The sequence below is a fragment of the Vulpes vulpes genome, chromosome 7 (genome assembly GCF_048418805.1).
Source record: "Vulpes vulpes isolate BD-2025 chromosome 7, VulVul3, whole genome shotgun sequence".
NCBI lineage: Eukaryota > Metazoa > Chordata > Mammalia > Carnivora > Canidae > Vulpes > Vulpes vulpes.
Genome location: NC_132786.1, coordinates 99,494,782 through 99,518,798, shown reverse-complemented (window position 1 = coordinate 99,518,798; position 24,017 = coordinate 99,494,782). Strand labels below are relative to the sequence as shown.

The window sequence follows — 24,017 nt, the reverse complement described above, 5'->3', positions numbered from 1 at the left end:
TTCCTGAACATAATAGGATGAGGCACAAAGAAAGGCTGAGTCAAAAAAAAACATCAAACCTAAGCTACCCAATATGTTTAGGAAGATGGTAGGGTTTTGCCTATTTGCATGTTTCCATCCAGAACAGAGAGTCACAGCAACTTTTGAAAATCCATTAATAAGGATTCATTTAATGACCAGTGCTCTTCCAAATATTTGCTCTTTGGCTCCCTTTCACTGTTACTAGAGACCTTCATATTATTCTTGGCCTCCATCAAGGATGGGGTGAATGCTGTAAGGAAGGCTCTGAGTAAGGGTGGGAATCACCCTGGAGAAGCTGAGTGGGGAGACAGGTTGAAATCCCAGACCCTCAGTATTAATAACCTTCTTCTACACTATTAATGTTTTTTATACTAATAGCTACTATTTTAGAAAGAATGCCATATTTTAAGCTGCCATTATTACTAGAGAAACTATAAAACACACTACTACTCAAGTTTTCATTCTGGAATTTAGAGAACAAGCAGTGGAAAATGTAATTTAATGAAGAGTATAACATTATTTTACAATGACCATATACTAATACATAATGTGTAAATAGAAACTATTTTAATTATATCTCACTTATTCATGTGAACCAAATTATGTGTTTTATGTCTTCCATAAGTAAGACTGCAACCAGGAAATTAGAGCAGCAATTATGCCAAGGACTTCAGCACTCTATCTCTTGTACTTTTCCCTTAAGACATTGTGGCAAAGATTTTAATGTAAGATTGAACTGGATTGAGACCCAACTCTGCTACTTATTAATTTTTTAGCTCTCTGTCCTTAGTCAACTTACTTAACTACTTCTATCCTCAGTTTTTCTGTTTGTTAAAAAAAGGGGGGGAGGGGATAATTATGACTACTCCACAGAGTTACTCTGAAGATAAATTCGATACTGTATGCAGTGTTTGCTATAGAAGTTTCAGTTAATAAATACCCAAAACATGGTAGCTGTTATTATTCTGGAATTCACATTGACATACATGAAATATATGTATACAAGTAGCAGAACTCTGGCTCATGTAATTTAGTCATATATAAGGTCTTTTATTAGTTATTTACTTTTATAAATAAAACAACCAGAGTGTCAGACCAAAAAGTTCAGGTACCATTCAATTGGTGTTGGCTGCTGGAGATAAAGCCAGGAAGCAAAGTGTTTGATGGCTTGTCTAACTTATACCTTTTAAAATTCCTCTATAATGCCAAATAGGAGAGGATGGAGATCATTTTTAAATAAGCAGGTAAATATGCTTAGAGTCAGGTTCAGGGTAGCTTTGGATATAGGAAGTTTCAGAGTAGTAGCGCATCTTGCAGATAAAAATAAATGCATAGTTGAGGGATCAATCAAAATGCTTCAACTTCTTTTGTTTTATTTATTTATTTTTTTTAATTTTATTTATTTATCATAGTCACACAGAGAGAGAGAGAGAGAGAGAGAGAGAGAGAGGCAGAGACACAGGCAGAGGGAGACGCAGGCTCCATGCACCGGGAGCCCGATGTGGGATTCGAACCTGGGTCTCCAGGATCACGCCCTGGGCCAAAGGCAGGCGCTAAACTGCTGCGCCACCCAGGGATCCCACTTCTTTTGTTTTAGGGCAGTGTCCCTGGAAATGAAGGGAATGAGAATTCTTAGGAGGAGGATCCCTTAAAACAATGACCTGGGATAAATGAGATAAAAATGTTCTTCTAAGGTATCAACAAACACACTGCTCCTTGGTTTACTCAATGCGCATCAGTGACATGTGAAAGGTTCATTCTTTTAAGTAGGTGGAACAATGTTTAAGGAGGCAAATGAAGTTTATGATAGATTGTCCAAATTCCTGATGTCATAAGAGCCCAAACACTGTGTAAAATTCCACCAGAATTACAGTTTATTTCCATAAGGTTAATATGGCATGGCATGATGTCTAAAAATCTGAGAGCATTTCTATGTCTTAAGAAATCTTTCCTATATGTATAACAGCACCCTCTAAAATACAGTTATAAAGACATGACTTCAGTGACTTGGCAAAAATTCAAAAGGACAATGCAATGCAATCTGAGAATAATGTGATTATTATTTTTTCTTTTTCAAAAAAAGCTTCTCCTTGTCTCACAATAGAATAGTTCCTCTTGTCTCCTCCTCCACTCCCTGGAAAATAATTAGTACTCTATCTCAGATTTTAAAAGATTAAGTAAAAGGAAGGAAAGATAAGAAATGACTAAATTAAAGTGGGTGGGTCTATCAAAGCGTAATGTGGCTGAATAGAAGAGAATTAGCAAAGAGGAAGACATTATTGGAATAATTCCAAATCCCAAAATTAAAAATTCAAACTCTAGTTACCTTTTAAAATCTTTAAGTTTTCAGACTGCTATCAAGAGGCTAACCCAACCAAGGTTTGAATTTGTCCTGTGAAGTAACACACTTGCTCCTCTAGATTTTCAGTATCTGGTTAAGATGTTGCAGATTAAGTAAATTTAAACTATTTAAACTTGACTCATGGGAACCACACAAATTTCAGCATAATTTATATGCTTCTAATATTGCAATTCCCAAATTGTGCATGAGGTTCTTGGAGTGCTACAGTACACTCACCAGAGCGCTTTGAAATAGCTTTAATTTTTAAGGTGATAATTAAGTATCTGCCAGGTAGCCATGAACTACTAGCTGTTAAGTAGCTTGTGGTTTTAAGATTACATTCGGCTCTGTTCCTTTAGGTGACATCATATCTTTGCAAAACTGGGCAGCATGAAAATCAATGTAGAACAGGAAATGAGGGTGGTGATGTCCAGTTTGATTCTAAGGCTTAGGAAGTTCCTATTAGTAAGTTCATTACTAAGAATGACATAAATATACACATATGTATTTTTTGATGATTCATATGTATTATTTTTTAACTGGCTACTATATTTTTAGGATATAAATAGTTTGGACCTAACTACTTAATAAATAGAACTGTCAGATTTTTTTTTCTGATTATGGAAACCAGGGGAAAAATTATTTAGACACTAAGGTACTAATATCTGAGAAAGCTTGGAAGCTTTTGTTCTAACATTCTGTGTAAATAGTTTCCATCAGAAATAAATGATGCTTTATACAGTTGATTTTCCACATGTAGAGTAGTAGCCAATGCTGGAAAGATGTGGTTCTAGGAGATTATATTAAGTGTATGATTCAGAGCTGAAGCTCACCCTCAGGAAGTAATTCAGATATCTACTGATTTTTAAAAAAGAGCCCCTATATATAGGTAAGCTTTAGAGGAAAGCAATGAGGTCCAGAATATTGAAAGCTGGCCTTGTGTTACTTTTTTTTTCCTAGTCTTTATTTAGTTCTGCCTATTATACTGTGAGAATGCTTCAGGCCAAATATCCTTTTCTTACCAATCCTTAATGTATATCAATATACAATTAATATACTATATATATATATATATATATATATATATATATATATATATAGCAAAGGCATATATATGTATTTCATTTTAAAATTCTTCAGTTGAGGGATCCCTGGGTGGCGCAGCGGTTTGGCGCCTGCCTTTGGCCCAGGGCGCGATCCTGGAGACCCGGGATAGAGTCCCATGTCAGGCTCCCGGTGCATGGAGCCTGCTTCTCCCTCTGCCTGTATCTCTGCCTCTCTCTCTCTCTCTCTGTGACTATCATAAATAAATAAAAATTAAAAAAAAATAAAATTCTTCAGTTGCATAAAAAGTGAGGACTTTTATCACTTTTATTTTTACATATTATAGAGTGCTTTTTTAGCATATCAGAGAGTTAGCTACTAGATGTTGTTAAAATGTTTTAGACTTATATCAGTCAGCATTTATATACTGCATTATTCCATAACTTCTCTCTCATGGTTTATCCTGACTCTGTATCATGCTTGTTTAGGTAAACTCTTGGTATAAGAACAGCTGAATTGCCTACTTAAACTTCTACTTTAGCCATGAGAGTCCTAACTTCTAAGAAGTTTTTGCTACATTACCATGCTTGTTGATCTGACGTAGATGTTGTTTTTGAGATGGCAGTTTCCATCATTTGGCACCACTATTCCTGCCAATTTGCTATCAAGAGCAAGATGAGATGTCTGATCTGTCATCACCAGCAGCAATCTTTTAGCTTCTTTTCGCCATCCAATATGACTCTTAAAATAAACATGTAATTAGATATTGTACAATAACATAGATCCGTCTCAAGAAACATTAAGTTCAAGTTTAACAAACATTAAGTCAGGCTAGAATAATGTGCATAAATACAATGCTGTTTTCTAAGTAGCATTAACTTTTATTTATACATCCTCTATTTTACCACAGCCATTTGACTGAACCAACTCCCAGCTAAAGCTTTCTGGTGTTCCCCCAGAGGAAGAACAAGCCAGGTTTACGAAGTGCAGAGTACCCAACACAATGTGAATAGGAAAACAGGCTATTTCAGGCTCTTCCTTGGAAAGTGGTGAGTGAAAAGAGTAGCTCTTTTGGAAAGGATTTTCCAAGTGCATAAGTTATTCTTTCCCTTTTATATTTTCCTATTTATAACCCTCTCCCAATTTAGCTCCTCTGTCCTGAACACATACCAAAATGAATAACATTGGTGATGAATAAGAGTTAGAAGAATGTATTCTTCTATATTATGTTTTCACTCTATAAATCAAAGAGAAAATAAAAATGTGGGGATGCCTGGGTGGCTCAGCGGTTGAGTGTCTGTCTGCCTTCGGCCCAGGGCATGATCCTGGAGTCCCAGGATCGAGTCCCACATCGGGCTCCCTGCATGGAGTCTCCTCCTCCCTCTGTGTGTGTCTCTGCCTCTCTCTCTCTATGTCTTTCATGAATAAATAAATAAAATATTTAAATAATAAAAAAATAAAAATCTTAAATTCTTGGAGAATTTGCATCTGAGCAAAAATTCAATATTGTGAAACTTCTTACCTCACAGACAGCTGCCTGAAGCATGGCATCAAAACCTCCTTCAGGTGTATCTATGTTTCCAGAGATCTTTTGTCTGTGAACTGCTTTTTCAAACTCAGTAATGTTCTCCGTCAAAGATAGCACATGGATGTATCCATGAGGAGGCATACAATCTAAATTGTAGTCACTATATGGGAAAAAGATGAAATGCAAAATCTATTTTGCTATGCTTCATTTAAAGATACTATTCACAGTAAAATTGTGTGGTTTGGTGTAAGAAAGGAATATATATAAAATAATATTTTAATTTATATGTATCATATATATTTATATACATATAAATAAATATATTTTTGCCAATATAATTTTATTAGAGAAAATCTGTACTTTATAAAATCAGAGAAAAGTTCGATATTGGTGGATATTTCTTTGCAAGTAGGAAATAAGAATATAATGGTTTAGTGTCCAAAAACTTAAAGATGATTAAAATGTTTAATATAGGACACCTAACAGGCTTTTATTAATGGTTAATTTTAAGAGGAGATAAGAATTTTCAGTGATTTCCTATCATATCTGACCATTAAACAGCTGAAAAACACTTTTTGGGAACTGTTTTTAGGAATTTAGTGAAAATATTATACTATTCTTTGATATTTTAAAACGTACTAATTTTTGAAGTGTTGCTTGGTGTGAAATTATTGATGAAAAATCAGAGTTTATTAAAATTACTTTGAGAATCCTGTGATGTCCCAAGAAGTGAAAATCATTCCTCAGGCACATGCATGTTCAGGGAGAAGGAACATGAGGCTCCATGAGGAGATGTATTCATTCCGACAGTTAGCAGAGCTGTTTTGGTAGATTATCTATAAAGTTATTGGGGCAACTTATGGAAGTAGAAAAGAAGATGTTAAAATGAAATGTTATATTAAGGAAGAACTGAATACATTTCTGAGAACTCAACAGGCTAATTAGGATATTGTCTGAGAAACTTGTATTTTTAAGGTCAGTTCTTGTTTCATGGTGGGGCATATGCTATTTAGAATCAGACTTTCAAAATGATAAGAAAAGCATCTCTTTCCAGAAAAAAGACAAATTCTCATCTTTCCAACTACCCTCCATGTCCTAGCTGAGCTTTCTTTGAAGTCCCATCTTAGGTAACATAATTATAAACATAGCAGCAACAAAGATAGTTGTCATACTGGCAATATAAGTACTTTAAATTTGACAAACCTTAATTTAACAAATTTGGAGCTTGAAGACAAATACAGAATTCTCAAACACGTATTTATATGCCTGTTTGCCTGAATATTGGAGGTTTATCCAAGATGACTAATATTATTTGTGAGTTTTTTGTGATGAAACGAAGTGATATTTGAAAAAACATAGAAACTTCAAGCTACACATAATCTCATAAATTTTCAGATAGGAACATACCTCCTCTCCAAATATTTTCATTTCTCACTTAATAAAACAAAAATATAAAATTTAGTAAGTCCTTTATATAAAAACAGAGAGATTTTATAAGAAAAAAATAATTTGGCATTTATGAAGTCCACACCAACCACCAGATACCTGCATTGATTATGAATCCTTTCTGGGTGGATGCTAATGTATGGTGAAACTGTTTTATCAACATAGGAGCCAAATCCAAGGCGGAAGTCACGGGAAAAATATGCCATTTTTCTAGATAAATCATTTCCAACGGAATTTAATTTTTCAATATTATTGTGCATTGATGCTGAGACATCAACCAGGTAATAAAGATCCACAGGATATTTCTTCAGAGGATGAATTTTCAGCATAAAATTAGCTTCAGCTTCTGGTTCAAAGAAAGACAGACATCATGTAGTATTCATTTTAAACATCTCAGGATAAGCTCTCAATAAATCAGTCATGCTTTATATACATAACAACTAGCACAAATTTGTGCATAATGAATGAAGTTAGGAATATCCTGGAATAATTTTAAAGCAATTTGAAATCTGTATCAGTTTATTAGTTTCCAACTTATACAATGCATTTCTCACAATTCCGTGGTGCAGATAGTGATAGTAACAAACGAACCATAAAGTTCTATGCTCAATATAAATGTAGTAGAGAATATGTTTATCCCCATATGAACTTACTTCCCTTAGTACCTAGGAAAGCACAGCACAATACTGCAAGCAGCATTCTGTCTCAAGAGTAGGTGGCTGTATTGGTTTGAAGAAAAGTAGAAAGGCATCTTAAGAAAGTTACCTCTTATTGGATGAGGGTATAAATTCATCCTTTTAGGTTAAGGCATATTTACATATGAGATGTGAAAACTCTGGTACTGAGTAGTATGTTACACTATCCAAACTAAGTAATAACTCATTATGAATTAGATGATGAGATTCCTCCCAACAGTAGTCATGGGATGAGAAAGAATGAGACAGTGGTCTAAAGAACTGTACCCAGCAGTGCCACACTAGGGACCTGGGCAATGTAGGGAACAATATTTATCTAACACATAGTAGGTGCTTGATAAACATATGTAGAAGAGGGATCATAGAGGCAAAGGAACTAGATGTGAAAAGTGGGAAATGTGGGAGCTTCCCAACAACTGTGTACAAGACAGTTTTATTTGGTTTTCTGTCTATTATCATTTGATACAAGGACCTATATCACTGTATCCAAGGATATGGCACTCTGTGGAGTTGGTAGTTCTGTATTTAATTTTTTTATCAATAAAATCAATAAATAAATAAAATTATTTTTATCTATTGATTGATCTTATTTGAGTATAGTTGACCCACAATGTTACATTAGTTTCACCTTAGAGGTTTATGAAGTTTATATATTATGCTGTGTTCACCACAAGTATAACTACCATCTGTCTTGTTACATAGCTATTATAGTATCATTGTCTGTATTCCTTAGACTGTGTTTTTATTCTCATGTCTTACTCATTCCATAATTGGAAGTCTGTAAGTATATAGTAAAAAGTCATCTATATAAATATGGACAATTTGTGAACTTTACTGTTTTAAACAATAAAGTAAGTGCTTTGCAAGTCATTTGTCAGTGGAGAGTAATTAGTGTAGAACAATTTTTTTTTTAATGAACACCGATTTGTATATACAATTGATAGCCTGATCTACTTACCAGAAGATATTTTATTTATTTATTATTTATTTTTTTTATTTTTTATGATATTCACACACACACAGAGAGAGAGAGAGAGAGAGAGGCAGAGACATAGGCAGAGGGAGAAGCAGGCTCCATGCACCGGGAGCCTGATGTGGGATTCGATCCTGGGTCTCCAGGATCGCGCCCTGGGCCAAAGGCAGGGGCTAAACCGCTGCGCTATCCAGGGATCCCCTACCAGAAGATATTTTAAGATATTTTCAGTCTTAATGTATTCAAAAGCAGTGACATTTTCTTTTAAATTATTTTACAAATCAGATGTTTTTAAAATCAGTTATAGAATATATTCAAAATAAGGTTTTCTGGTACGTAATAATAGTTATGGGAGAAATTACTCATTCCTAATTTGCCTGTATGTGCTGGAAAACCCTTTACTGTAACACTCAGTTTTTTGGCCCAAGAGTTTGGGAGATGTAAAGGCCACTCAGTCCACTTTCTCACTACTTCCCTTTATGAGCTGGGCTGCCTCCAAAGAGCATATATTCAGCTCTGCTTTTCCAGTGTCTGGTAAAAAGACCTGTCCCTGTGGAAGTGTCTTGCAATTTGGGTGGAGAAGTTCAATTCAGGAGAAAGTCAGAATCTAGACAGGGCCAGATCAATAAGAAATAGAAATGGAGCATAATTAGGGAACATGGCTCATGTGGCTTAATATGTGGATCAGCTGCTGCTTTTTTTTTTTTTTTAATTTTTTACAAATTGGATGGTCGTTTTTTAACTGTTGACTTGGGTATAAGGCTAAAGACCTTAGGCACTGGTCACATGGTGTTTTCATCTTGGTGATCATTACAGTATATGGTGGCTCTGTCTAAAGATGAATGGCTATGTGATTTCATGGAGTTATTGCAAAATTTACCAGATATTTAGTGTATTGTGCAGGTTGTTATAAAATTGGTTGGTTATCTTAGCCAAGGGAATCTGCAAAGGCACAGGCCTTAGAGGACAAAGATATTCAGGGAGGTCCAACCAAATGTTAGCCGTATAGGGGGCCTCAGCACACACTAGCTTCTCTTAACCTTGCAAGCAAATTCCTAGTCTCACTGGCCTCAGCAAAGAAGATGGTGGTAAGAAAGCCTGCCAAATGGTCAAGGTTGGAGGGTTTAGGCTGCTCTTGATTTTGAATTATATAGATGCTTGTCTCAGTTTTGTACCTGGGTCACTTGAAGATCTCAGGCTAAGGCCTCAGGAAGATAAAATTTTAATAAAGGGGTAAAGAGACTCTTTCCATACACAGGCCTTTTAGTCATTACTGGGGAATATGATAATTACCATTTCTAAATTGCAAGGCATTTGCAGCACCTAGATGGCAAAGTCGGTTGAGCGTCCAACTCTTGATTTCGGCTCAGGTAGTGATTTCAGTGTTGTGAGATTGAGCCCCAAATCTGGCTCTGCACTCAGCGGAAGTCTGCTTGAGATTCTCTTTCCCTTTCCCACTGCCCCTACCCCCTCTAAAATAAATGAATAGATCTTTTAAAAAAATAATAAACTGCAAGGCATTTGAGGTTCCCATAAAGTTCTGACTTTAAGTCATCAGCTCAAGATAGGCAGCCCTAGACAGCCTGATCCCAAACCCCACTTTGCTTGCTAAGGAGGAAGCTGGAGGGACCAAGCTTGGATTACCGTGTTTTGCCTCTGAGCTTGAGATATTCCACATGTGCTTTCAAGCTGGCTCTTGATGGTTTCATTATATATGAGGAAGAAACCTTCTCAGAGACAGTAGAAATTACTTTTTATGGGAACATGGATACTGTACCCCCAGATAAAATCTCCACTCAGTTCATACTGGGATGCCACCAATACAGGGTTCAAAAGGAGGATTATATAAATGATATTTTGAATATTATATGAGAAAAAAACCACATGTAAAATAAGACTTACTATTTATGAGGTTATCAATGTAGGCAGCAATGTCATAAATACTACTCAGAGCAGAGCTATGTAGGGTGGATTCTTTTAGTGTCTAAGAGCTACTAAGTGACATAATCTATTTAAAATATTTACCTCAGTATTTAGAAATATATATATATATATAGTATATATATTAATTACTATATATATATAGTAATTATCACTATTAGTATTACTAAGCTTCATTAAGGTGAAAACCATTTATCTCTAAAGCTTCTGGGTTTGGTACGGGCAAGGCTCCTCATAAATGTATTTAGCTAAACTACATTTGAAGCACATTTTGATGCATCATTTCAAAAGGTCCACATATTTTAACCTTAGTGAGAAGCTAATTATCTATGTTTTCTTCCCCACAGAGTAGGAAAAACTGAAATAGCTTCTCTGTTTGAAAGGAAAGAATATCATCTGGCCACAAAATGTTTATGCCACTATCTATATTATCTCCAAGAAAGCTTCATTCTTACACCTTGTGAGATTCTAAAGGCTCAGATCCTTTTTTCCATCAATCAACTTCAAAGGGAAGAAGTGGGTCTGTGACATAAAATAAGAAAGAGGACTTGGAGGAAAGCTGAGACTTACTAAGAGCTTTTGCCAGTATTGATTTGAATAACCCAAATAATTAGAAGTAGTTAGAATGAGTTTAAAATCATTCAAATAATGAGGTGAACATCTCTGAAGACTTGGCTACAAAAATCATGACTGGACATTGAGAAAAGATAACTAAAACTGTTCTGCATAAGATGAAACTAAGAAACCATAAGAAAATATGGAAAGCTAGCAGGAAGAAAGAACAGCCAGATTCTGTTCATTACACTTGGGCGAGGGAAGGAGAAGGCCCCAAAACAAGATAAGATTGAAACATCAAGGCACAGACTCCAGCATGTTTCTGGATTTCTGTGGGGGATAAAATAAGGGATAAGTGCTAGGGGTGGAGGGGAAAGAATGCGTGATTTCTATATTTTTCTGGTTTTTAAAAATTTTTTGAATTTAGGAAGAATACCTGAAAAATCTTACATTTAAAATTAAACTACACTAAATTAAAGGGCATTCTTTTGTTACAATGTTAAAATGAATCAAGTTTGAAAGATTTTCTTAAAATAGGGAGGTATAGATTGTATTAATCCTTAATATAGACATTGTATTACTTCTGAAGCAGAATTAGAGAATTCGTTTCCCTCCTCTATCTTCCTAAAGATTTCATTTCAGTGTAGGATCAGTAGCTTCTTTATATTATTTTTGCTTAAGATTGATAGGTAAAAATAAAGAAAAAAGTATAGTTTAAGAAGTAAAAATGAAAGAAAATCTCACTTTTAAATCTCACTTTAAATATATAAACTATATAAGAGTCCTACTACCATTCTTTTTTTTCTACTACCATTCTTTAAAAAGCCTAGTCAGTATATCATATAATAGAAATATTCATGAAAAAAATTTTAATTCTTAATAAGTGCTACATTGAAGGTAATGATTTTTTATAAGATAAGAATAAAATGATTATAAATAAACCAAATCAAAATTAGGGAATAAATACATTTTATACTTAGGTATGCATTGTATATGTCATGGTAGAAAGGACTTTTATATTATGAGGAGTAATGTTTCTATATATCTGGAGTTGGTAAAATGTAGCTTTATATATTATGCCTCAAAGCTGGCACATCCTTGATGCCACATGCATTTTTAGATGAACTTCTTAAATATAATTTAATAACTACTTGTTATATATGCATATTATAAAATATAGTTCTTTCGTAGCTATGTTGGAAAGATGGCTTGTACACTTTAGACAATTACACCAATTTGCATGTAGAAATTCAGACAGTAGTGGGAAACTGAATAAAATCAAGCCACATAATGATTGACATAGATATTAGGCATTTCTCTTTTCACTCTCCTACTCCTCATATACCTTCACTTACCATCATTTACCACCTGGTGTTGATGTCTCCCACATCTTTGTCCAACCCGTGTTTCCTGCTGAACTGCAGCCTCATATATAATAAAAGTCATTACCTCAAGCTAAAGTGTCTCCGTTTGAACTCAGTACCACACCATCCACGGAGGGCAGCCATCCCTCTCACCTTGTTGCTTGAGCCACAGCCCAAGTGTCCCAGTGTTCATCAGTCACCAACCCCTGGGGATGCTATCTCCCATTATCTCTCATGTCTATCCACTTTTCGTCTGCCTCATTACCATTATTGTCATTGCTTATCTATAGCACTGAAGCAGTTACCCATCTTTTGAACTGTTAATTTTTAGTCTTAGAAGGATTCAACCACCATTATATCTACAAAAAGTAACAGACTAAATTCATTTAAGTATATAAATTTAGATGTTAACACACCCATAGGAAAAAAATGCACCATTGTAAATTTCAAATCCTCTGTTTAAAAAAGAACAGACTTTTTGAAAGAATATAGTCACACTTATTAGAGGTAAAATAATATTTGATAAGCTTCATGTATAAGCTGCTGAAAAGTAGTGTTCAGTTATAAAAAGAGGAAAATTTTTATAGAGAGGCATATAACACGCTAAAAAGAGAACTAAAGTTGGTTAATAAGTTTAGGAAGCTTTCTAGTACTAGAAAAAAGGCAAAAGAAACAGGTAACAGACTAGTTACTCTTAAAAATGGAAGAGATTGAAAAGAATGAAAAGACAAGGTTGACTCCTAAAAGCTTTAACTGAATATCTATTTTTCTTGTGAATAACCTGATGATATAAATTAAAAACCTAAATAAATGTGTATCTATTTGACCTAGTAAATTTACTTATAAGAATGTATCCTAAATGAATATGCTATTTTATACAAAGAAACATGCATGATGAGGATCATTGAAGGTTTTAAAAATTTTCACTCAAATTGGATTGGGATTGACTTCTAGTTATTAATTCATTTGGATCTTACTAGATTTACAGACTATGTTTTTTTACTTTTTTTTTTTTTTAATTTTTATTTATTCATGACAGTCACAGAGAGAGAGAGAGAGAGAGAGAGAGAGAGGCAGAGACACAAGCAGAAGGAGAAGGCAGGCTCCATGCACCGGGAACCTGATGTGGGATTCGATCCGGGGTCTCCAGGATCGCGCCCTGGGCCAAAGGCAGGCGCCAAACCGCTGCGCCACCCAGGGATCCCCTACAGACTATGTTTATAGAAAACTGTCATTGTTATAATATTGTCTTTCTAATCAAGAACATAAAATTCTTCTGTACTTTTTCATTTCTTCTTTGAGGTAGCACAATAGATCTCATATTTTTTTAAAAGTTTATCCCTATATTGTTTACATTTTAGGTTGCTGCTATGAAAATTGATGCCCTTTTTCATTATATTTAATATTACATAGAAATTTTATTGATTTGAATATTTTTAAAAACCTGCCATATTTATTTATTTTTAAAAGTATGTATATCTTATTTATATAATGATGACTGAGGAATTTATTTTTAATTTTTATTAATTTTTAAGTTCTAGGCCCAATGCAGGGCTCAAACTCATGAACCCAAGATCAAGAATTTCATGCTCTATAGACTGAGCCAGCCAGGTGCCCCTGTTTTTTATTTTTAATTTTAAAAGTTAGTTGATTTGCTTGGATTTACCAGAGACATATAATGATAATTTTGCTTTATCTTTTCAAAATATTTATAGCTTGTATTTGGTGGGGTTTTTTTTGTTTTGTTTTGTTTTTGTTTTGTTTTTGTCTAACTGCTTTTAAATAAAACTTCCAGAAGGATATTAATATACATTAAGAACTGTTCTTCAATTTTGCTTTTGGCAGAATGGACACTAAATTTTACTGTATGATTTTCAGCATCTGTTGAGATAACAATATATAATTTTTTTTCTTTGGCATTGTTTTCCTTATTACATTTGAGTTAATGTAGTGGTTAACTAAAATGTTAAGGATTTGATACTAGGGTTATGCTAACCTTGTACAGATTGAGTAGCTTCTAGGCCTTTTCTAAAACTAATGGAAGAGTTTATGTAGCATAGGGATAATACATTTCCTGATGTTTGGGTGAACATCATTTCTTCCGAAGGAAACATTAAATATCCAATGGGGGTGTTTCTTTTATAATGATCTTGATTTCTTTTATTTTTATTAGGTTTCTTAGGGTTCTCCCTCTTCTTGAGTCAGTATTAGTCACATATGTTTTTCTTAAAATTGTCTATATTATCAAGATTTATACATTTTACTGTAGATTTTTATGCATAATATTTTCATAATGTCTTTTTTCCTTAGTATTTGTTTTTCTGGTATAATCTATGTAACTGGGTTATTTTTTCTTCTTTTCTTAATTAGCCTTGACAGCAATTTATCTATTTTATTGGACTTGGTAAAGAACCAACTCTTGGATTTATACATTAATTTCACCTTTTTATTTCTATTTTGCATTTCATTATTTTTTTGGTATATTTTTTATTAAATTTTTTTCTTATGAATTCCTTCCTCTTATTTTTCCTTATGGCTATTCTGTTTTTGTTATATCTTAATTTGGATGCTTAGTTAATTTTTGTTCATTCTTCTTTAATAATAAAAGCATTTATAAATTTTAATTTTCCTGGGAGCAACTTCAAACACATTCCATATATTTTGATGTATGTTGTTGTTATTATTAAATAGTCTATGACTAGAGTTTGATTTATTCTTGGAAATAGACTTTATTTAAGGAAAAACTATTTTAGTTTGTTACTTAATATTTGTTTATCCTCTTGTATTGATTTCAAAATTTATTGCATGATTTACAGAGATAGTGACCTATAAAAAGTTTCACTTTTTGGAATTAAGTTTTCTTGTCTAAGATATGACTAATATCCAAAAATATTCCATGGCCTTTGAAAGTATTATTTTATATATCAAGTGCTATAGACTAAATTGTGTTCCCTGCAAATTTATGTGTTGAAGCCCTAACCCACAATGTAATGGTGTTTGAAGATGGGGCCTTTGGGAGATAAGTAGGTCATGAGGGTGGGGGCCTCATGATGAAATTAGTGCCCTTATAAGAAGAAACACCAGCGAGTGTGTGTCTCTCTCCCTCTCCAGCCACCAAATCAGCCAGCACCTTGATCTCAAACTTTCTCGCTTCCAGGACTGTGAGAAAATAAATTTCTATTGTTTAAGCCACCTATTGTACAGTATTTTGTAATGGCAACAATAGAAGCTAATGAATGGCATAATCTTATCAATCTATTTACTTTCATTTTTGTGTATCCCTTTCCAACTGTTGCATATATATGTCCACCCTGGGCTGTTTTATATGGTGAAGAGCATAGTTTTAATTGGAAGCTGGGAGTATGCCTAGAGCCAAGAAAGAAATAGACTTTGTTTTTCTGGTAATCTAAGAATCTGGAAGAAATAGCTCTGCTTTGGAATAGGCAAGTCATGTGTCAATAATGATTATTTAAAAATTAAATGACAGGATAAGACCACCCAGAATAAAACAATGAAGACTTGAAGGCAATGGCATACTGCTTAAAACTAAATGCATCTAAATGACTGATGCATACCCGTGTACCTGAAATTATCTTGCCATGTGTAGTGTACACCCTGGGATTCTCTAGCACTGGAGGAAAATGAATAATTTCCAGTGGCCTACTACATGTGACAATCTGTGGAATACAATGTGATAAAATGGCAAGTATAAGCGAAGCATAGAAAGAAAAGTATGTGTTAATCTCAGGGGCCATCACAAAGCAGCTCAAGTTAATTATGATAATTATGAATTGTAGTTTTGTGTTTAAAAGTTTATCACAAAGGCTTTAAGGGCTTAGTTTAATTTACAACTCTACTAATTAATTAATCAACTGATCAAGTCAACAAATACTTATGGAATGCTTGCTATAAGCCAGCACTCTGTGAGGCTTTGGAGAAACAGTGGAATAAAACATGTTCTCTTTCTTCCAGAGCTGGCAATGGAATAGGAACACAATTACACTACAATTTGATCAAGTCTGGAAACACATAATTATAATATAGTGTGGTCAGGTTTGCAGAGACTGTCCGAGGCCACACAGCTAGCTAGCTATAGGCACACAAAAAAAGCAGAATTCTGATTTCTTGATTCTGAGCCCACTGTTATTTTTACTACAATAGTACTGCCTTTCACAAAATATTGAATATGAGCAAATAAAGCTAAATTTAATTTCAAGTCAGAATAATAGGTTTATTTGAAAATCACCAAACCTGGACGCAGCTGGATCAACACTTCTCCTGGTGTCACCTGGGTATTAATTTCATTTTCACTTGGTATTACATGTACAGATGGGTATTCTATTGAATCAGTCGAGCAGCCTTTGCTTATTAAGTTGGAAATAATATCACAACGTTCACTCCTTAATCCACCTGAAATGAAATCCTGTGTAAAAGAAGGAAAATGACTGACGTTTTTAGTGCATACCATCTTAGTTATAACCAAAAAAATAAAAAAAATAACTCACACAGCAAATATTACAAAGAAGCCATCTTCCAGTATTGCACAAATTATGGAACTATTCAAAATAGCTCCATGTTTCTAATAAGAATATGAGTAAAATTATCTTAATGAAGCTTTAATTCCTAAATCTTATTTAAAAAGAAGAAAATTAGTATTAACGTGGAGATTTAAACCAAGTACTTATATTGTTAACTGATCACTGTAAAATTATACCAACTTCTTTCTAAATATTTTACATTGGAAAGACTATTTCAAAAGAAAATTTATTCAAAATAGGCCATTCAGTCATTCCAAATATAAGTCTCAGTTCTTAAAGAACCCCGCTGGATGTTTATTGTATAAATCATGTTTGGAATATAGAGCAAGCCCTTAGGAGTCACATGCCTGGCAAGATACTAAAATTTTTTAAAAAGTATATTGGAAGTCTATATTTTTAGACCATAAAATCCCCCAACTTAGACACATAATAGCCTGTAAATAATTTAATAAACTAAGGAAGATGTTCATAACGAGGCTGGGAGATACCAAGACTGCAGCTAAAATTCTCCAGATTTTGCAACTAAATCTAGAATTTTTATTACAATTCAGCATTGGTTAGTTGATTGTCATCATTCAATAGCTATACAATAAACTTGAAATTAGTGGAGAAAAGTTAAAATTTAATTTATCCTAAGAAAAAATAGATCCTTTTATTTTTTATGTAAACATTCAGGTTTTTCCTTAAGAATAGGAAATGTATCGAAAAGTATAGAAATATGTTTTATTATATATAATGTTGGCCTGGACTATTTGGAATATTTGCTTACACATTAGCTGGATATTTGCTCAGTGATCTTCCTGGCAGTGGCTATTTTGATCTGGCATTCAGTCATCCCTCCTTTAGTTCAGCTGATTCAGGGAGTTTGGTTTCCAACTAATCATTCATCCAAAGAATACAGACTGAATACTTACTTAGGGACAGTAGTTTGTTAGGTGCTGAGGATACAGAATAGAATAAGGTAGAGTCCATGTCATCAAAGAGTCAACACCCATTGGTGAATTTAGCAATTAAGCAAGTAAATATAATTATTATGGGCATTAAATTTAGAGTAAGCACAGAATTTCATAGGTTTATGGAGGAAGAAGATTATCAAGTTCAATACTAGTTGAATCTTAGATCACGAATTATGAATAGGAACATCCGTAGTACTGGCGAATATTAGATGGGATCGTGGTGGGCAATATAAAAGCATTCCTACAAAGATTTTAATTTAATTCCTTTCTTAATATAGAGCAGGTGCAGGAAAACTAAGGGCAGTGGGACAAATAAAACAATCCACGGCCTGTTTTGTGTTGCTTGAATGCCAAAAAAAAAAAAAAAAAAAAAAAAAGTGATTTCTACACTTAAAGAATAATAAAAAAGAACATGCAAGGGATCCCTGGGTGGCGCAGCGGTTTGGTGCACGCCTTTGGCCCAGGGCGAGATCCTGGAGACCCGGGATTGAATCCCACGTCAGGTTCCCAGTGCATGGAGCCTGCTTCTCCCTCTGCCTGTGTCTCTGCCTCTCTCTCTCTCTCTCTGTGTGACTATCATAAATAAGTAAAAAAAAAAAATTAAAAAAAAGAACATGCAAGAAAGATAGTATGTGGCCCACAAAACTTAAACATTTTTACTTTATGGCCCCTTACAGTACTGATCCTGAACTAGAGTGTGAAGCACACTTATAATATAAAAATAATTAAAAGATAAAGGAGGTTATATCCTTTTCTTTCTTTTCTTTTTTTTTTAAGACTTTTTCAGGATATATCCTTTTCAATCAAGATTTCCAGCTATCATTTGGTAAATGACTTCATGGGAACAGAAGAATTCAATTTGCTTTGCTATTGACCATACACCTAGATTTTTAGCATGAAGTTTAAAATATCCAAAGCCTTGGGATCCCTGGGTGTCTCAGTGGTTTAGCACCTGCCTTCAGCCCAGGGTGTGATCCTGGAGTCCCAGGATGGAGTCCCACATCGGGCTCCCTGCATGGATCCTGCTTCTCCCTCTGCCTGTGTCTCTGCCTCTCTCTCTCTCTCTCTCTCTCTCTCTCTCTCTCTTTCTCATTCTCTCTCTCTCTCTCTCTCTGTATGTGTGTGTGTGTGTGTGTCTCATGAATAAATAAATAAGATCTTTAAAAAAAAAACCAAAGCCTTAATTTCTTGTATTCAAATTTATCCATCTATTGATAAAACTCAGAGGTACTCAATATAAGATTTAGCTTATAAACGGTTTGGAGTTCCTCAAAGAAAGGAGGCATATAATGTGATAATATGTATCACTTTCCTTCAGAAATCTCCAGGCTAGATGGGAGATCCTCCTGTCCTGGAGCTTAAGGAATATTGAGGGTGCAAGAGATTTGGAACATCTATGCTCATTCATGCCTCACATGATAGGCCACAGACAAAGGGCCATGTGCATTTTAAGATGTAAGAACCCGGACTTCAAATCAAGAAAGAAATAAAGTACAAATAATTATGATTTTCTTTTTCAGCTAGGGATTTTTTTCGTGTATACAGAAATGGAAAGAAAGGAATATAGTTAATTCACTGCAACTATACATCACACCATGCCATTTGACCTTTAAATGTCAAATCATTTTGCTGAAATAGGCAAAATAGTCTCAATTATTTTGCAATGTCTGAATCAGCATGGCTGTTTTTACTCCACTGTAAAAACTGAGTTAGAAAAATACTGCCAATTTGACAATTAGGTTTGAGAAGGAAAGAAAAGACCGTGACATCAAAATAAAGAATGGAATGCTGCCCCTACGCACTGTGGCCTACTTTCCACTTTGTATAAAAGAAAAGAATTTGAAACCACACCCTTTTAATTTGTGGTGTTTTGTGTCACTTTAATTTCTTCTAATTCTCATGTTTTATTTTTTCTGTAAGAAATACACAAGCAAAATCATGCTCCAGCTGTCTCCATCTCAAGCCTATTTGTAAATGAAAAAACCCAGGTTGAAGTTACCCCAGGTGGCTTTTCATCAGTTGTTACTTTTATCCATTCAATATAATTATCTGGGGAAAAAAATAGGAAAAGTTTTTTCTTCTCATTTCTGAGTCTTTCTGATTTCCAAATACGGCAATCTGCACAGAAATGAAACAACTCTATCATCTTCCTTTTGACAGTGAATGCCCTTTGTGTTGCATTTTAGTATAATTATGTTCGAAGGCTGCCCTCTAAACTTCTGGCTATGTAACCACAATCCGTGGTTGGCACAGCAGGCAAGAGAGAAAGAGAATTCTTCAACTCATCAAGATTTTTACATTTGTTAAAAAGATTGAGGCATTAAGCTAGGTAATATTGATAAGATCCCTTCTAATTATTTTCCAATTATTTTTATGTAACATGGAGAGAAAGAGAAAGCAAAACATATAGAATGATGGATTAACATGCTATACAACAAGAATGTAGATTAACATGCTATACAACAAGAATGTAGGTAAGTTGAATATGCCCTGTCCAGATTTTCTAGTGATGTTTTACTTTTGATCAGCTTTGAAAATTGTACAAACCACACTTAATTTCTTACTGTTTATCTATTCTAATCATGAACAGGAAGAAAAATGCCTTTCCCTGTTCCTCTACTCTCATTGGTTAAGAAATAAAAGACATCAGTTTCATAGGTGTCTAATGGTGGGTAATCTTTCAAAATTAATCATTATAGTCTTCTTCTTGACAATGTCAAGTCAGCCTGCACGGAGTGGACAGCTCCTGTTAATGATATGGCTAATGGCTGAGTCTGGTTGCTTTCTCTTGGGCTGTATTCTTAATACAATCTTCTTGGTTTCCTAACCCAAATGAGTTGTTCTGGAGTCTCAAATTCTTACAGTAACAACTCCCGTCTCTTAAGCAATGCCTGGGTCAAATGCTTCTCGCATACTGTTTCATTTAATCTTCACAACAGTGTGTTATAGGTACAATTATTATTTCCTAGGGAAGACTGAGGTTCAGGGCAGTTAGAGTAAAATGTCCAAGTTAATACAATTAGAAACTGATAGCCTTGGGATTTGAATCCAAGCTGATCTCATTTCAGAACCTGCTTTTTTGATACATGAATTAGAAGACCGTTTACTACATAGAAGAATATTTTGGGACATAGACAGCCAGTTGGTTTCCACATGTTTCCCGAGATCCTCTATTGAAGCATTTGACCAACATCAGACACAGGTTTGCCTCCTCTGCTCTGGCAGCCACCTGACATTTCCTTTTGCATTACCTCCTTCCATTTGGCCACCAATTTCTATAACTACTCAAAATCCTTCCTCTTGTGGCAGGACTGACATTTGCTATGCCTATAACTGTGCCTCTCCAGATTTTCTGTGCTAGCAGCGGTATCACATAAAGGGGTCCCTCTGGAACTTGGCATTCTATATGGCTGGGATGTTACATTTGGCTGACAACTGGGTTCCTTAACCATCTTTTGAAAGTCCCTCTAAACTATACTCACTAAAGTTCTTAGCAGCTGATATCCAGTTGACATAAACTTCATGGCTCTAAGGATCTTCTTTAGTAAAAATCTAAAATGGAATATTGGCCTAGGATCAGGAAATATCAAGCTCTGAAACATTCTTGACAAGAAAACCTAGAAGTAAACTCCAAACTCAGGGTTATGAAGATGAGGAAGGGAGGCTCAAAGGATAGAATGAATTCTATATGATCATTTGGCTCATAGGTGGTGATGGGAATAGAAACTCTGGAATTGTCCTCTCTCTGACATTGCCTGGTTCCATAGGTTCTGGTGAAGCACTGCCTAGTTTTGAGTGACATCTGATTTTCTCACTGGTAACACCAGAGTATATCCAAGAAGGCTTTGGGTTGTCAATAGGAGGTACATTTATTTTCAGACATGGCTACTATTTTGTGAACCCTTCCCCTCCCTCTTTCCTGACTTGCTTTAGAAGAAAGTAATGTCCACCATCCTTTGCTACTTTTCAGCTTTCTTCTTCCTCTTGGAAAATGCATAATGGCAAGCCAGAGAGGTTGGAAAGACAATGGTAGGTGCAGTATTTGAGTGAAATCAGAGGAGGCAAAAGCTAGAGATTTATCTTTATGTCAAGCAAAAGGCCATAAAAGATTTATTTTTCCAATTCAGAAGAGTTACATAAACAAATATAAAATTACCTATGTAATTTTACAAAAGAAACCTCAGATTAGTAGATGGCTTCTTCATTACAACTTACTACATAAGGTAGTTCTGATTGAACATTACCAACAAAATAAAAAATTTATAAAACAACTTTACAGTCAAGAAAGAAAGAATATAATTATTTTACTACGAACTTTGTTATTGGGGTATATTTCTCTTGTTAGAATATAAAAACACTAATTTTGAACAATAAACTATTTCTGAGTTATTCTTTATTCCACGGAATTTAAATGTACACAGTATTGCATGAATAAGGTCACATGTCAAAGGAAAAGCATCCCATTTTTCATAAATAACCGATGAATTGAGGTACAATGTTGTAATGTTATAAAATGGAGTAAATAACTTATCTCTAAGTATTTCAAATAAAAACAAATGAAACAGACCAATAAACTAACTTTCTTTGTTTTAATAAGCAAGTACAAGACTATGATCCAACTTGGATATATAACCTACTGCCCCAGGCTGCAACAAGAATTTCACACAAAGCCTACTGACCTATCAAAAGTCACTTTCTGTGTTTGCCAATTCTCTCTATACAACAGATGGAAAACATAAAATGGTTTGCACTTTATTTCAAAATTACCATAATTTTCCTAATGAAAAGGTTATTCTTCATTTTATATTAAGCCAGATATGCTGTTTCCAAGCATAAAACCAAATAAAATTTTCCTGATGCTCAGCAGTATCTTTCTTTTTCCTGATGTACCTTCAAGGCACAAAATATTAGGGCAATGAAATCATGGCTAGAGAGAAGGTCAACCATGAGGAACAGAGAAAAAAGCAAAAAAGAGAGAAGAGAAGGAAAGGGAAGGAAACGGAGGCAAGGAAAGAAGGTAGACAAGGAAAGACAAGGAGAGAAAGAAAGAGGAAAGAGAAAGAAAGAAGAAAGAAAAGAAAGAAGAAAAAGAAGAAAGAAGAAAGAAAGAAAGAAAAGAAAGAAAGAAAGAAAGAAAGAAAGAAAGAAAGAAAGAAAGAAAGAAGAAAGAAAGAAAGAAAGAAAGAAGAAAATAAGAAAGAAAGAAAAAGGCACACCTCTTGAGCACACCATCCACATTCCGGACCCAGCGCAAGGCATTTGGTGCAGGATGCTGCATTTGAAGATGTACATCTATTGTCTTCTGTAATGGAGGATAAAATGAGGTGTTACTCTCATACAGGGAGTATATACAATTCTAGACCAAAATGTATTTTGAAAACTGAAATAAGCTGATCAATAGTTTTAAGTACACAACATTAAAAAATACATAATTTCTTTGGGCGGAGATAAGGTTAACTGCATTACAATGAACAGATACAACATTTCCTGGATAGTTACTGGTTTTATAACTTTGGGAGAAAGGGTGATGAAATGTGATTTTAGTGAGATTTGGAATTTGGCTTGGATTCTACTCCAAGAGTAAAAGACACTCCACATTTCTTAGTGTGCTGAAGTTTCACTGTATTTCATATTATCTGAACTAATGAGGTGTTTTTGAATATAGAATTTTTCCTGTAAAAATAATCATATACAGACTGAACAGGTCAATCCATATTGGGTCATAGTGAATGAACTTTCTAAAAAATGATCTCAATTTCTTGAGAAATGATAACACACAGAGTAACTTGGGAATTCTGATTTTCTTAATATTGATTATTTTGCCTTGATGGATATCAGAATCAAATATAACAGTTTGAGTCAACATTTTAGACATAAAGTAGTTACAATGGATGCATTTTTTTAGTTTACCCAATTTAGTTTTCCTAGTAAGTTTTTTACCCAATTACATTTCTAATTGGGTAAACTAATTTTAACCAATTTAAGATTGCTTTAAGATCATGACCAACTCACTTTTCCATAGATTCTCACACTTAGCTGTGACATTTTAGTAACATAGCTGTGCCTGGAAACTATTTACCTTTATCTCTAGCCACTAACTACTTATATCATTATGAGGAAACTCTTCATTATGAACTTAAACACATAAAATACAATAAAGAATGAAACATAAATTGTTTTCTCCTGAGTTTTTAGTCCATCCTTTACTATGAAACATCACAAAAAGACTGGAAATCACAGCATTCTATTCATCTCACTCACAGGCATACAGTAAATAAAAGGCATTCTAGCTGTAAGTAGTTCACAGTCCTGGTATGGAGAGAACTGTATTGCTTGCTTTAACAATAAAATACAGTATGATAAGTGAACCAGAGATAGAGATCACCAAGGCACTATGGGAACACAGTGAGGGGCTTCTCCTTCTGCTTTAGGAAGGAAGGACAGGGGTGGGGAAGAGGGTATATTTAAGGATGATCTCTAGAGGCAGTGATATCTAGTATATCTCTTTGCCATTTGATTTTGTTTCTTCTTATTTGTATTTATCTTTAAAAAAAAAAAATAACGAGCACCTGAGTGGCTCAGTCAGTTAAGCATCTGCCTCCAGCTCAGGTTATG

At 34.4% G+C, this 24,017-nt stretch overlaps 1 protein-coding gene across 8 annotated transcripts in view; it reads right to left on the bottom strand.

Annotated features, from left to right (window-relative positions):
• The window catches only part of ITGB8 (integrin subunit beta 8), a 79,210-nt gene that overhangs the window by 29,442 nt on the left and 25,751 nt on the right, over nucleotides 1-24,017 (bottom strand). For 5 of the 8 annotated variants that reach the window (XM_072764513.1, XM_072764516.1, XM_025993163.2 and 2 more), the window contains 5 exons: nucleotides 22,619-22,704; nucleotides 16,160-16,331; nucleotides 6,480-6,726; nucleotides 4,929-5,094; nucleotides 3,989-4,147 (listed from right to left, as the gene is read on the bottom strand). In XM_072764513.1, coding sequence (XP_072620614.1) covers nucleotides 3,989-4,147; nucleotides 4,929-5,094; nucleotides 6,480-6,726; nucleotides 16,160-16,331; nucleotides 22,619-22,704 — 830 coding nt within the window. Of the gene's footprint in view, nucleotides 1-3,988; nucleotides 4,148-4,928; nucleotides 5,095-6,479; nucleotides 6,727-16,159; nucleotides 16,332-17,215; nucleotides 17,385-22,618; nucleotides 22,705-23,971; nucleotides 23,987-24,017 lie in introns of those variants that run through there. The other 3 variants (XM_025993165.2, XM_072764514.1, XM_025993164.2) reach the window with 3 other exon arrangements.